Source organism: Lutjanus erythropterus, chromosome 4 (assembly GCF_056507025.1).
Source record: "Lutjanus erythropterus isolate fLutEry1 chromosome 4, fLutEry1.hap2, whole genome shotgun sequence".
Classification (NCBI taxonomy): domain Eukaryota; kingdom Metazoa; phylum Chordata; class Actinopteri; order Lutjaniformes; family Lutjanidae; genus Lutjanus; species Lutjanus erythropterus.
The window spans coordinates 8,723,202-8,737,992 of record NC_139320.1 but is presented as its reverse complement, the minus strand read 5'-3'; the positions used below and the strand labels follow the sequence as shown (position 1 = coordinate 8,737,992).

At 40.3% G+C, this 14,791-nt stretch overlaps 1 protein-coding gene across 1 annotated transcript in view; it reads right to left on the bottom strand.

Annotated features, from left to right (window-relative positions):
• Positions 1-14,791, bottom strand: part of supt5h (SPT5 homolog, DSIF elongation factor subunit) — a 35,014-nt gene that overhangs the window by 4,770 nt on the left and 15,453 nt on the right. The window contains exons 13-25 of the mRNA XM_084716884.1: positions 13,344-13,433; positions 13,123-13,193; positions 11,614-11,719; positions 11,302-11,392; positions 6,426-6,562; positions 5,401-5,556; positions 3,539-3,685; positions 3,247-3,393; positions 3,008-3,133; positions 1,968-2,052; positions 529-636; positions 335-437; positions 116-243 (exon numbers count right to left, since the gene is read on the bottom strand). Coding sequence (XP_084573010.1) covers positions 116-243; positions 335-437; positions 529-636; positions 1,968-2,052; positions 3,008-3,133; positions 3,247-3,393; positions 3,539-3,685; positions 5,401-5,556; positions 6,426-6,562; positions 11,302-11,392; positions 11,614-11,719; positions 13,123-13,193; positions 13,344-13,433 — 1,495 coding nt within the window. The remainder of the gene's footprint in view (positions 1-115; positions 244-334; positions 438-528; positions 637-1,967; positions 2,053-3,007; positions 3,134-3,246; positions 3,394-3,538; positions 3,686-5,400; positions 5,557-6,425; positions 6,563-11,301; positions 11,393-11,613; positions 11,720-13,122; positions 13,194-13,343; positions 13,434-14,791) is intronic.

Sequence of the window (14,791 nt, the reverse complement as noted above, 5' to 3'; positions counted from 1 at the left end):
GTCTGATAAAACTATTTAAACACCTCATCTGTCATGGTCTGTGACTTCGTCTAGCTGCTTAATCAAACTGTTTTACTTCAAGTGTTTTGTCAGATACAAACTGACGGCGTCTTACCGTCATGCAGTGGCGTCTGAGACCCGTACATGGGTGTTCTGGAGCCAGTGCTATACATGGGAGTCTGGGAGCCGTACATGGGAGTACGTCCATGGGTGGAGGTCATTCCGCTGTGTCTCTTGGCTCCCCTGGAAGGACGGACGAGGGTGGAGGTTAACGTGAGGTTAGAAACTCTTGATTATAATTGATGAAGCAGTCAGATAGTTTTTGAAGACGTACATGGTGGTTAAGCGCTGTCGGTCTACAGAGATGGTCTGACAGGTGGAGTGCAGCTCGACTCTGGCCGTCGACTCTGTGGCGTCCTTCACCACACCAATGTAACCTGGGAAATGGAGGCAAATCCATCAGGGATTACAGTTTTAAAAAACAAAGAGTATAAAATTAATAATCCTGGTGTCCTCAGTCAGTCTTACCTTTGTATGGACCCTGGGAGATACGGACCGTCTGACCAATCAGCTCGTTGTCTCTTCGTCCTCTACCCCGCCCCATTCCTCCTCCACCTCCTCCTCTCTGTGGAGCTCCTGTAGGACGACAAAAACACTGTTTACGCTACGACAACTTTTGATTGAACAGCAAGCAAATAGATACAAACAGTTCATAAAGACCAAAGTGGCAAAGCTAGACAGCAACATGGGCGCAGTCGCCAATCTAGGGGTGAGCCGTCCCTTTAATGCTGAAATGTCACTAACCACACATTGAAAATGACAGTATATTTATCCTTTACATAATAATAACTGCATGTGAGAAGCAAGAGGTAGAAAATCTGGATGAAACTTGAGAGAGGTGAACACAAAGGAAGACAAAATATTGAGGAAGACAGCTGAGGTTGCAAGACGTGACAGAAGTCTGTGATTCTGACTGAGTGACTGAATGTAAACTCTGGTTCAAGCTGTGGAGGGAAAATCATGACCAGTCAGAGAGGAGATGCTCTGACCTCGAGTTCACACTGACTGCCAAAAGCCGACACAACACCTGCAGGGAGGAGCCCTTAGGACTTTCTGTGGTTTTATTTTTGTACTCGTTTCCATCCTTTTCCCACAGGCTGTGATTATTTTTTGTGATGGTTCCAGGTGAAAACTTGTTCATATTAATTTTAAAATGACGTTTATAATCTTATAAAATACACTGATGAATCTAATATCTGAATCAGATCACTGACGGTTATTATCCAACAGAAAAAAACATTAGTTTACTTATTAATAATCCTATTGATAAAAATTTACATATTTGTCACATTTCATTTTTTAAAAAGATAAACTAACAGAGTAAATGCATTAATGTCTTCATCATGAGCGATAACAGTCTGGAGGTGGTTGGCCGTTCTCGTAGTTTAGGAGTTCTGGCACTTTTTGGTGCAGTTTGCTCTGGAAAGGTGATATGATCTGATTGGTTGTGACTTCATCCAGTAACTACAGGCTTTTTGGTCCGTGTTTTATTTGTGTTGATAAAACCTTTTGGAAATCAAAAGCGACCTGACGGGTTGATCGATGACACCAGGCTGGTTTTTGTTGGAACAGGCCTTTTTTCTAGGAGGTAACAGAATACTTTCTATCTTAAACACATTCCAAAATCTGTGCTAAGAGAAGATTTGGCAGCAGCCTCCTGACTCTGATTTAATGAGCAGGTTCTGACTTACACTGAGGCCGTTTTTATCCAGCTGGAACCGACAACACAGAACAAGCAGAAGCAAAAATTATGAAGCGGATTGAAAAGTTTTAAAAGCTTCCTTTGTCAGATTGACTGGTGCGTGTGCTTGTAATGTCTCCTTAATAGTTTTGGTATGAATTGTCAACCAGGCCTCCATCATCTTATCACCTCCATCAGCCATGAGCTGGAAGAATCGTACTCTCACCTCCTCCGCCGTGGTGCATGGGGCTGCTGATCCGAGGACTCATTGGAGCAAATCCTCCCACTGTGAAGTTGGTCACGTCTCTGGGCTGAAAGAGGTAAACAGAGGTAAATATAGAAAGACATAGTACATTTTCAATAAGTACTCACTTTACCAACAATAAAAGAACAGTTTAAGTAACGGGTGATCAATCGGTGATCGGGTGAATGTCTGCACCAAAATCATCATGTTACAAAAAAAGCTCTGCTGAGTCTCTGTCGTGTTTTGGTGTCATTTATGGCTGCACTGCTTCTGTCCTCTGCTGTCTCTGTCGGAGTTTGACACACACACACACACACAGGGACAGGGACTTCATGATACATTCAGGTGCACCTTGTAAACTACAACACTTTGGACAGCAAAGAACAAGGTAACTGAAGTTTGTTTAAAACAGGAATGTTTCTCTGTTTCTTCATTTTCAGTGATAACTGTATACTTGTATTTAATATACATTGTTGTTAAGAACACTGAAATAAATACATACATGTACATAATGCTACATGATAAATAAAAGGTTTCATATAGACTTCATAATCAATATCAGATAATGTTTCCAGTGATCAGTCTCAAAAATCCTGATCAGAGCAGCCTCAGTTTAAAGGTCACTGCCAGCTTCTCTTTGTTTGTGCGTTCACCAGTAAGATTCGCTTCTCCTTATGATGTCACAAAGGGTTTCACACCACCTCTACAAAGGTGACCGTCCAACCCACTGAATATTCAGTGAATCACAACGGGAGCTGACCAATCAGAGCAGACTGGGCTTTTTGGGAGGGGTTGTCAGATAGAGGGGGAATAAAGAAGCTGCAAAAATTTTAAAAATTGTGTTTTTTTTTTTAACAACAAAGTCTGTAAACGTGTTCTGTTAGAACCCCCAAATAAAACTATGAACACAAAAGTAAGCATAAATATGTGAGAGAGATTGACGGCTACAGACAGACACTGATGTGAAGTGAAAATCCTTCCACAGTCACATTTCAAGCAGCCAGTGTGGTACTGAGACTGACCTTGGATCCTCCAGCTAGCACCAGGTGTCTGGTCTTGCAGACGAACATGCCTCCGTTCTCCACCAGCTTCTTACAGTGGAGGAAGGCGAAACCTCGGAACAGGTGACGAATCTCCCCCTCGCGGCCCTGCGGGACGAAGTTAACATTTTAACGGCTGTAGAATCTCATGTGAGCAGGAAAGACTCGATGTTGACAGACGTGTGTCATTTCAGAAGCTGAATGAACTCTCTGGTCCTTACCGAGTGCGGCCCATCGATGACTTTGACGATGTCCTTGACGTGGATGTTGTTCTGCTCGGAGTCCAGAGCCACGGCGAAGCGGTTGTCCTTCCTGCGGTTCACTGCCTGATGCCGGACCGTCAACACTTTCCCGTGCATGTTCAACACCTGACAGACACACAAGACACCCGCTGAACTCACCTTGTTTTACTGATAGTGAAAGTTCATGTCAACTAAACTTTGAACTAAAGAGGTCGCTTCACGTTCCTCGTGCAGACGCTGCTCTGGTGTCCACCCTGGAGCAGACTATTACCTGAAACGTCTCTCTCTCCAGTCGAACAATGACGCCGACAGTCTGTGGGTCCAGCTGGACCAGCTCGCCCCACTCGTGCTGCCCTCCTGCATCCACGCCGGACGCCGTCTCCGAGCAGAGCTGCAGATCTCTGGGCAACACCTTCAACTACACACACACACACACACACACATTTCATTCATTCATTTCCTCTAAATGAACGGTGAAAGAACCGACGCAGCAACCCGTCACACCACCAACTTTCAGAACATTTGTGTTTCACAAGAAAGAATGATTTTTTTCCTCATTTTCTTTTGAGTTTAATTTAATTTTTTTTTTAATGCTCGACTCCTGCTCAACTGCAAAATCCATTCTCAGAACACATGAGTTTAAAGTTGTGCAATTTTATACTGGACCATGACCACATCATAAATCCTCCAGGCCAGATGTTAAACAGTAATATTTTCTCTACAAACAATGAATACACACTTTCTTTTAAAATGAGCACTGAGGGTGGGTGTAATTTATGTTGATTTGATCTTGTGTGGATTCAAAAAGGAAAGGTTTAGTGTTCTTCTGAAGTCGACGTTGCCAAGTGAGCAAAGAAACTTCCACGTCTTAAATCTGAGAACAGAATTTGGCGTGGTGGTCGGGTTTAAAACATTTAAGGGGGAAAATGTGATGGAATCCTCCTTTGTTTAATTAATTATGTTAGAAGTTAATCGGCACAATTCTTGAAACATTCAGACTGGAACTTTTCAGGTTCACTTTCATCAAAGTAGAATGAAAGAAGTAGTCAGAGCAGCCTGTTCACTGGTGGTCATGTTTCTGATACGTTGTCATGTTTCTTAGCAGCAGAAAAATAGAGGCATTCGATATATTATAATGACAATGTGGTTAATAAATCTACCGGAAATTCAGTTGAGGACAGGCAGGTATGTCAGTTTTTGAATTATCCAGTGAAGGTAACGCCTCAAATTATCTTAATAACATTCAGGCTACAACACAAAATACAAACTGCCATAAATCAGCAACGCTCAGTAATTCCTGGTGACGCCCAGAGGTGAGGCATCCTTCACAAGCATTCCTGGGCAGTCAGTCAGTGTTGACAAGCCATTTTTTTCTTCCACGGCTGTGAACAACAGACTCATACACACACTCTGATGATGAATCCTTACCCGCCTGCAGCCGCCTCTGTGACCTTAACCTCTTTTATCAAGTTGTGCACATGAGAATGTGTGTGAGTTTCCATTCATATCAGGATGGTGTTTATGTCTAAGGTAGGGCTGGGCAATAAATCAATATCATATCATTACATGAGACGAGATATCATGATAGATTTGGAAGCTGTTATAGGTGTTGTCTCTCCCTGCTTTTAAAGGCTGCATTACAATAAAGTGATGTGATTTTCTGAACTTATCAGACTGTTCTAGCTGTTTTATTATTATATATCCACTTTAATGATATTATTGATCAAAAAATCTCATTGGATTTATATTTTGTGAAAGTTATCCCTACAATATTGTCACAATATCGACATATCTGCTCAAAAATAGTGATTTTTACTCATTTTGTCACCTTAGCTGCACCACACCCTGAAGTACACTACAGCTGCAACAATTCATTAATTATTAATTGATTATTAAATGAATACCCAACTACTTTGATAATCAATTAATTGTGCGCCCGGCCTGCAGTGACTCCTGCAGAGTCATGTGACCCAGGACTGAACGCTGATTGCATCCTTTCCCATTACAGACAAAAACCAGATGTGAGTGTTTTTTGTCCAGATGTTAAAGGGGCGTGTGCAGGTGAGTACAGCTGTAGTTTACACACAGCAACTGTTATCTTCAACAGCATGAAAGGACGGACAGAGCAGGTACCTCGTGCATGGTGAGGTCAGAGAAGAGGATGACGAAGTTCTCCTCCACTCTGACGATGAGGCCGGTGTCGCCCTCGTATCGCCCGGCAATCACCTTCACGTGGTCGCCCATCCGGAAATATTTTCTCAACTCATGAGCCGGGAACTCCAAGGGATCCTGTGAGAGAACACGCACACGCACACACGTGCACACACGTGCACACACGTGCACACACGTGCACACACACACACACACACACACACACACACACACACACACACACACACACACACACACACACACACAGTTAGGCAATATAAATACAACCACATACACAAGAGGTAACACAGTAGCTCTTTACTCTAATAGAGTAAAGTGCAGGACATTTCTCTTTTATTTTGACAGTGCAGTGTCACCCAGTCATCATCTGAATGTGACTCAGGAAGTAAACAGGGAGAAATGCTGTGAATCATAATTGTTATAAAATTGACGTAACGTTTCTGTCTCTTCTTTTAGAGAGTCTGAGATTAATTCCATCTCAGCTTTTTACAGCAGTTTCAGTGCTTGTTGTTGTTTCTGTCTGGTGTTCTTTTATTTTGTATTTGTGTTTTTTCAAATGAAAACCACCTGTAATGGTCAGTTTCTGTTTTTGAGATGATGAGTTTGTTTGAGTCGAGTAGGAAAATTCTTCTTTAAGTGAAGATTCTCAGTGAACTGCAGCAACATTCAGATTTTAACAGCCTGCACACTGCTGATGCAGAAAAACTCACTGAACGCTGTCTGAGCATTCAGACATGAGACTGAACTGAACTTTTTAATGAGCACTTCAATCTTTGCTTTGGTAGTTTTGATACAAATGTTCATATTGTCCTGTTTTTAGTCATGTGGTACTGAAAAAGTATTGAAATATTGATACTTCTCTGAGCCTTAATTTGGCATTTCGTTGTGATGGTTAAAGTTTGGGACCAGGGAATGCATTATGTCTATGAGAGTTCTTAAATTATGAAAAGACAGCTGTCTGTGTGTGTGTGTGTGTGTGTGTGTACCTTCAGGTCTTCGTGTTTGGGCATGATGGTGATCTTGTTGCCGTCCACACTGAGGATTTTTCCCTGCAGGTTGATCAACTCTCCTTCACAAACCTCCACGTTGTCTCCAGCCTGCAGGTTGTGTTCACGCTCCTTACCTGCACACACACACACGTGCACACACAGGGAATAAAATCAACTGACCTGTTAACTCAGCTTACATCATTTACATTTTCACATTCATTTATCATTTATAAAGTATATAACATGGAAATATGTTTGGTTATAGAAGATCAATCTATCCATTATACTCATGATTTATCAATCAGTTGGTGGTGAAAAATATCGAACTGGCAATAATTCTTCCGCTAATCCATCGGTGTTTGGTCCATGAAATGTCAGAAAATAATTAAAGTCAATTAATTAATCTATCACTGTCTTGTCAATTGAAAAAAAGGGCCAAACGTGAAAACAGGTGGAGTGCACGGAGGTTTGGACCCAATTTTCAACTAGTGATCAATCTGACAATAATTTTTCCATTGATTGATTGGTGGTTTGTGGGTCCCCAGGAAGAAGTCTGGGAAACACTGCACTACATAACTGACCAAATAACACTTAACAACAGCAGTCGAAAACAATCACAAAGACTACTTCCTGTTCACGACAGGCGGCCTGTCATGGTTACAACAGTCTAATGCACACTCCTTCAAATACAGTGTTTTATTCATTCATTCATTGTAACCGCTTATCCTTGAGGGGTCACAAGGGGTGGAGTCTGTCCCAGCTGACAATGGGTGAGAGGCGGGGTTCACCCTGGACAAGTCGCCAGTTCATCACAGGACTGACGCATAGACAGACAACCACTCACACTCAAATTCATACCTACGGGCAATTTAGAGTCACCAATTAACCTGCATGCATGTCTTTGGACTGTGGGAGGAAGCCGGAGAACCCGGAGAGAACCCACGCAGACACGAGGAGAACATGCAAACTCCACACAGAAAGGTCCTGAACAAGTCCTAAAGGGTTTTATTTATTACACATTCACAGCCTGAGTGTGATGCATTTTTATTTACCGACTTGAACTTTTTACTCGAACTTCAAAGTTTGCACTTTAAACATTAAAACAACAAGAAGACGACTCAGATCTACTGACCTGTCTATGAAATGCAGCTATTTCTGGCTAAAATAACACTCTGCATGCAATAAACTCCATCCTGCTCCACCTTCTTTGAAATCTTTAAATTATTCTGTAGCTTCCAGGTTGTTTTCTTTGTGGACCTCTCAGCCAGTCACTCTCACGTCAGGAATGAAATTATCCACGTTGGCTGTAATGATATTGCCAGCCGGAGGTCTGAAGTTTTAAAGCGGGATTTTAGCAGGCTCTTAGACTTCCTTAAAAACTCTGGCAAACAAGTTTTTATTTCAGGGCCCACTGCTCCCTTCAAGAGAGGCATTGGTCGTTTTAGCAGGACCCTTAGCCTCCACACCTGGCTGCAATCTGTCTGCTCCAACTTCGGTGCCGTTTTTATTGACAATTTTAACCTGTTTTGGAATCGTGCGTCCTTCTTCAGGTTTGACGGCATTCACCCCAGTGGCCCGGGTGTACGGATTTTAACGGACAACTTATTTTATGCAGTGGTAAACAAGGCCTCCTCAGAGTGACTGTCCAATGCCTCATGTTCAAATTTGGAGATGGCCACTTCTGGTCACCAGTCACATGCTCCGCCTCACACCTCACGCCCCACACCAAACTCAGTCACTTACTCACTAGCTCCACCTGGTGACCACTGGTTTCCAGTCTCCTGCTGTAACACTCTCCCCTTGATAACTTCTATGCCAGCAACTCCTCTACTCAGGATACCTGTCCTATGGAAGCCTCAGACTTATCTGAAATGTTCAAAACGCACTGCAGTCGTCTCAAATTTAATTAGAGTTCCCCTTCAGTCCAATACTGCTACCCCCTCATTGTATGAACTTGGGTCAACTCCCTCCTCACTTAATCCACACACCTTTAAAAACAGAAATGGTTTGGGTTTGATCCATTGGAACATTAGAAGTCTGCTTCAACATCAAAAACTTGATCACCTTAAGATTCTAGTTTCTCAAACAGACCCTGATATTCTGGTGCTGACTGAAACTTGGTTACTTTGGTTACAGTTCTAAATTGTGTTACCATACAAAAATGTTTTGAATTCATTGATTTGAAGGTCAATTCAGGGCCTAGTAACTAATTGGGATTTATAGACCTCCGTCTGCTGAACCTGATGCCATCGATAAATTGACTGATTTAATCTGTCAATATAGTAATTCAGAGATTATAATTTTGGGTGATTTTAACCTCGACTGGTTTACTAGTGTGTCTGCTTATTGGAGGGAGGTCTGTGATAATCTCAACCTAACTCAGCTGATTTCTGACCCCACTAGGCCTAACCTAAATAAACAATTCAAAACCAACTTTAATAGACATGATTTTGTCTAACAGGAGTGATAAAATAGTTGCTCCTGGTGTCTTTGACCTTGGAATAAGTGACCATTGCCCCATAGCCTGTATTAGGGATACGAGATTGCAGAGAACTAAACCACAAATTGTTCTGAGGAGAAATCTCAGAAATTTCTTACATGATCTTTGTCACAGTAATATTTTAACCACATTAGAAATCCCAGATGTTGACTTAGCATTGGATCATTTTATAAACACCTTCAACTCAGTTGTTAACAAACAGCAAATAATCAAAGACAGATCGAGTCCTTGGTTCACCTCTGAGCTCTCATCTTTGTACCAACTGAAGAATAAAACCTGGGCTTTAGCTAGAAAACCTGGGGATCCCTCCCACTGGCTTGCTTTTAGGCAGCTAAGAAATAAACTTACATCATTTGTGAGGAAAGCTAAATCTGATTATTATTTAAATACTATCTCTAGCTGTTCTTCAAACCCAGCTAAATTTTGGAAGGTAGTGAATTCCACTAAAAATGTTTCTCTGCCCTCACATGTAACCTCCAGTCAGCAAGTAATAACAGATCACTTGGAAACATGCACAGCTTTTAATGAGTATTTACAGAATATGGGTTCTGGGGAATCTATAAACTGTCCAGAATCTGATATCTCAGTAAAACACATTCCTCAGTTTACTCTCCAACTTTTCACCCTCATCAAGTTACTGAAGCACTTCTTGCCATCGACTCCAAGAAAGCAGCTGGAGAGGACAGTCAGGACCTTTTCTTTCTCCAGCTTTCTGCTTTGATGATTTCAGAATGTGTTACTCATATTTTTAATTTAACCGTTTTATCAGGTACAATTCCCAAAGTATGGAAGGTCGCGCATGTTATCCCGTTGCATAAAGGAGGAGATATTAATGATCTTAATAACTACAGACCTATATTTAAATGATCATGTCTGTCTAAAATACTTGAATTGTTAGTATATAATCAACTGAAGTCTTTTTTAACTGCATATTCTGTACTGAGCCGCACCAGTCTGGTTTTAGGACTAATCACAGAACCATCTCTGCAACATCTCTCATTTTAAATGATATTGTGTCTGCAGTAGAAGATCAGAAATATTGTGCTGCTCTGTTTGTCGACCTTTCAAAGGCGTCTGACACAGTCGATCATTCCCTACTTTTACACAGACGGTCAAGTATTGGATGTGATGCTCACAGACGGTTCCACAGTTACCCCTTTCAGGTAGACAGCTGTGTGTAAAAGCAGGTAATGCCCAATCTGCATTTTTATCAATAACAAAAGGTGTTCCTCAAGGTTCAATTTTAGGACCTGTCCTTTTTACAGTCTACATTAATGACATTGTCCAGGCTCTAAATACTTCCACGGTTCATTTATGTAATGATGATACCATTTTATACTGTTGGGCAGATTCAACACAGCAGGTCATTGACAAGCTGCAATCTTCATTTAATACTCTTCAGGAGACACTCATTGGCCTCAAACTCATGTTAAATGCAGAAAAAACGAAATATATGGTATTAACAAAATCTAGGAAAATTGATTACAGTATTTGTCACATCAGCACTTTATCAGCACAGCGATTGAAAGAGTCCCACACTACAAATACCTGAACATCTGGATCGATGACAAACTCACCTACAAAGTTCACATTAATAATCTGGTTAAACAACTGAAGACAAAACTTGGTTTTCTCCACAGAAACAAATGTTGCTTCAATGTTTTGTAGGAAAATAATTGTTGAATCAGTTTTACTCCCTGTTCTTGATTATGGTGATGTGATTTATAGACATGCTGCTGTTACAACCCTTACACTCCTGGATGCAGTTCACCAATCAGGTTCATCACAGGTGATACCTACAGAACCATCACTGCATTCTGTATAACAAAGCTGGCTGGCCGTCTCTCTCTGTGAGACAAAGCGCTCCTTAACAAACTACCAACCTACCTTGCATCACTATTGCATCTAAGAACAGGAGCTTATCAGATCCGCCCTCAGGACTGGAGAACACTTCATGTTCCTCACGTTAATTCTGAACTAGGAAAAACTGCTTTTAGATTCTGTGCTCCTGACACATGGAATAACTTGCAATGCACTTTAAACTTAGAGTCCCTGATAACTTTGGGAGATTTTAAAAACAAAAGGATCGTATTAATCAGTTGTAAATTTCTTACTGGCTACTTATTTTATTATTTCTCTGTCTTTTCTTCTTTTGTTTCTATTGTATTTCTGCTTTGTTGCCTAATTGTAATCTTGGCATCAGTGAAAATGAACGCCACCCCTCAATGTATTCCCAAGAAATAAATAAAGGTTGAATGAATGAATGACTCAAATATGAACAATCAAATTTTGGTGGAGGAACACATCCTTTCTTAAGCCCTTCTGAAAGTGTTTTCCCATGTGACCCGACGCATGTTTCTGCACACAGCGTACCTGACTCTGTGACCACCTCCAGGTCGATCCCTTCAGGCTGGTCTTCAAACTTCTCCAGCTCTGACAAGGTGGGCTTCACTCCGTCCGTGATCTGTCAGAGAGACGCCAAAAACTTCTCTACACGTGACCGATTCATCTTTCAGCAGAGTTCAAACACGTAAATCAGAGGATGACACATGAAAACTGCCGGATAAGTTTTCTGTCGGTTCCATCAGGATTCATTTCAGAATAAAGGGGGTTTCCTCGGGGCATGACCAGGGGCTCTCGGGGGCTCTTTAGTTTTCAGAGTAATGATGCAGCAGTTATTCTTACCACAGCAGACATGGCAAAGCTCTTGAACAGGAAGCCTTTGCGGCTGTAACGATTCCCCTCAAAGATCATGAAGTCTCCGTCATGGCTGACCTCCCCCCCGAGGGACCTGTCAATCAAATCAGCACCTGTCAATCATTCCAGTCGGTTTTAAAGGATCGTGAAAGTAGCCCACTTGGTCAACATGACTGCTCCTGAATCTTTGCCAAAATCATTTTAAAATTGTCCCTCCATCATAACTGTCGTGTCCCTGACCTTGTTTTCCATGTTAACTGGACACTGTGGTTTCATCATTTGTTGTGTTGTTGTCATTTGTAACGGTGGACAGGTCACTCTTGAAAAAGAGAGTTTTAACCTCAATGAGACTTTTACCTGTTGAAATAAAGGATATATATGGATATATTCTGTCCTACATAGGAAACGGGCAGGAACTTCTCAGAAAAGCAGAACTGAGAAAAATAACTTTAAAGTTTTCTTGTTGTCGGGGCAGATAATTGTATATGTGTCAGTTTTACATCTTTATATCAGGTTATTATTTCTACATATTAACCCTGACCTCTGATTTGACCTTTGACCTTATTTGGAACTTCCTGTATTCTGGATTTACAAAAATATTGGGTCATACCAAAGCAAAAGGCAGAAACTTCCATTTGATCTGATCACTTTAGCTTTAAAAAGCAGAATAATAACAAATATGATCAAATTATCAGTACATCCTGACATTTTACTTTTATTCTTTACATCATTGTTATTATCATTGATTTTATTTGATCATATTTTATTGTTATCAACATTTATTTTTATGTTACTGTACACTGATGATGTTCCAAGGAACATTAAAAATCAAATTATTTCAATGGTTTTAGGATGTTTCTGAGCATCTGAAATACTAATACTTATATTCTTAGAAAATAAAGTTCTAAATATAAAAGACAATATGCTGCAACAGAAAAAAAATATGTGAAAACAGGTGGAGAACACGGACATACGCTTTTTCAACAAGTCATCGATCTGGCAATAATTTTTCCACTGATAAATTTGTTGTTAGGTCCACGTTTATCAGAAAATGGTGTGATCCTGTCACAATCTTGTCAGTTGAAAAATAGGTCCAAACATATGAAAACAGGTGGAGAACACAGATGTACGTCCACATGCTCCATATTTTTCAACAAGTCATCGATCTGGCAATAAATTTTCAACTAATTAATTAGTTGTTTGGTCGATACATAGTCAGAAATAATTGAAAATCTATTAATTGATCCTTGTCACAATCTCAGAAAAATAATGTGAAAGCAGTTGGAGAGCACAGTGTGCAGTATCATGCACACAGGTGACATATTTCTTAATTTTCTTGCAGATATTTTACACGTTAGAACACAGTAACGGTTATAGTGGTTTGCTGTGGTTTCTCTACGGCTTATTGCAGTTACTGTAATTTCAACCCCCTATTTTCTCCTAAATAAAACACACATTAGAGAGAAGATATCTGTCCACATGACAAAGGATGTGTACCTGATCTTTTCTGCATCAAACAGCCTCTGAGCAGGCCTCTTAAACTTCTTCCTCTTAGCGAACCAGTCTTTCTACAGGACAGAAAGACAGACACAGACAGACAGTCTAAGTAAAGTCTCACCACAATGTATCAAGAGCTGAAAAGAGTGTGTGTGTGTGTGTGTGTGTGTGTGTGTGTGTGTGTGTGTGTGTGTGTGTGTGTGTGTGTGTGTGTGTCCCACCAGGCTCATCTTGGCCTTGATGCGGTCGAGGTCTATTCGAGGAATCATCTTCAGGGAGATGGTGTTCTGACTCGGCTCCACGTAGTCCACCTGCAGACCCAAGAACACAACATGACAGATCATCTATTAACTCAGACACACAGCCGTTCTGGACATCGGAAAATAACTCGAGTCAGTTTATCATCAAGATTATCTGTCAATTATTTTTCAGCCGGTTGATTGTTTATCGAGTCTCTGGACGTTCTCTGATGTGACGTCTTCAAATGTCTCGTTTTAACCAACCAACAATCCAAAACTCAAAATGATTTCAATAGAAAAATGCAGAAGATCCCACATTTGAGAGGCTGGGACCAGAGAACCTTTGATATTTTAACATTTATTTGACTTGTTAATCAGTAGAACTGCACCAAATGTCCGTTTTTATATTCAAAGCTCGTAGTGAGGTTCTCCAATGAAACTTTGAATGTCTGTCGTCACATTGAGAAAAGAAATCTTTGAACAAAATCCTCAGTTTGAATAAAGGGATTTGTCTGATTAAGCCGAGTTAGTTGTTTTTAAATTAATTAGTTTTCTTTGATGAAAATGACTTGTCTCTTTTAACACAGCTGCACGTCTCTCTCTGTGGACAGACGTCACTTTTTATAATCCAGTCAATACGGTTGTTATTAAAAGACTGAATACCACAAAGCTGAATGTTTTATTGGATAAGAACATGTTTTGATTTTTGGAAATGATTACACTGATGTTTTTTCAGTAAATGTTGACTTTTGGCCTCGGTGCTGTTAAAAATGTTTGGATCACACGAGGTGGAAACAATCCTACGCAGCCACCACTGAATCTACAGTCTACAGTATTATGAAACTGATCAGTCAAATGTCAACATGATCATAAACACTCCTAACAATCAATCCTCTGACTGATTGTTCAGCCTTCAATATTTTGTTAAAAACTGGATTGTTCATTCAGAAAATCTTTGGTGAATCATTCAAGTCTCAAAAACTATTAGAGTCAATTTGCAGATTCTTGATTGTCGGGCTCGCCCTGTTTTCACTGACAAATATCTCTCAACATTCCTCGTGAAAAAAAAAAGTGCATTCTGTGATTTTTGAGGAACTATTAATTACTGTGGAGGGTTTTATAGTTATATACTACAGATATGAGTATTCTTTACAGCAATCATTTATTTGGAACTGTCAGTTATATTTATAGGGATCTGATTAATTAAATGTGTGCAGTTTGAACAGGACAAACTCTGATTGTTGTTATTTAACATATGTATATCTGGATGAATCATTTCCTTTGTTTTATCTGATGTGGAGTTCTATTTATTCATTGATGCTGTTTTTAACTAACATGTTTCAAATGTAAACTACAATATTTATAAATGTAACATGGAGAAACCTGTTTGTAATCAGTATATTTTCTGTGAATGTGTTTTAATCTTTATG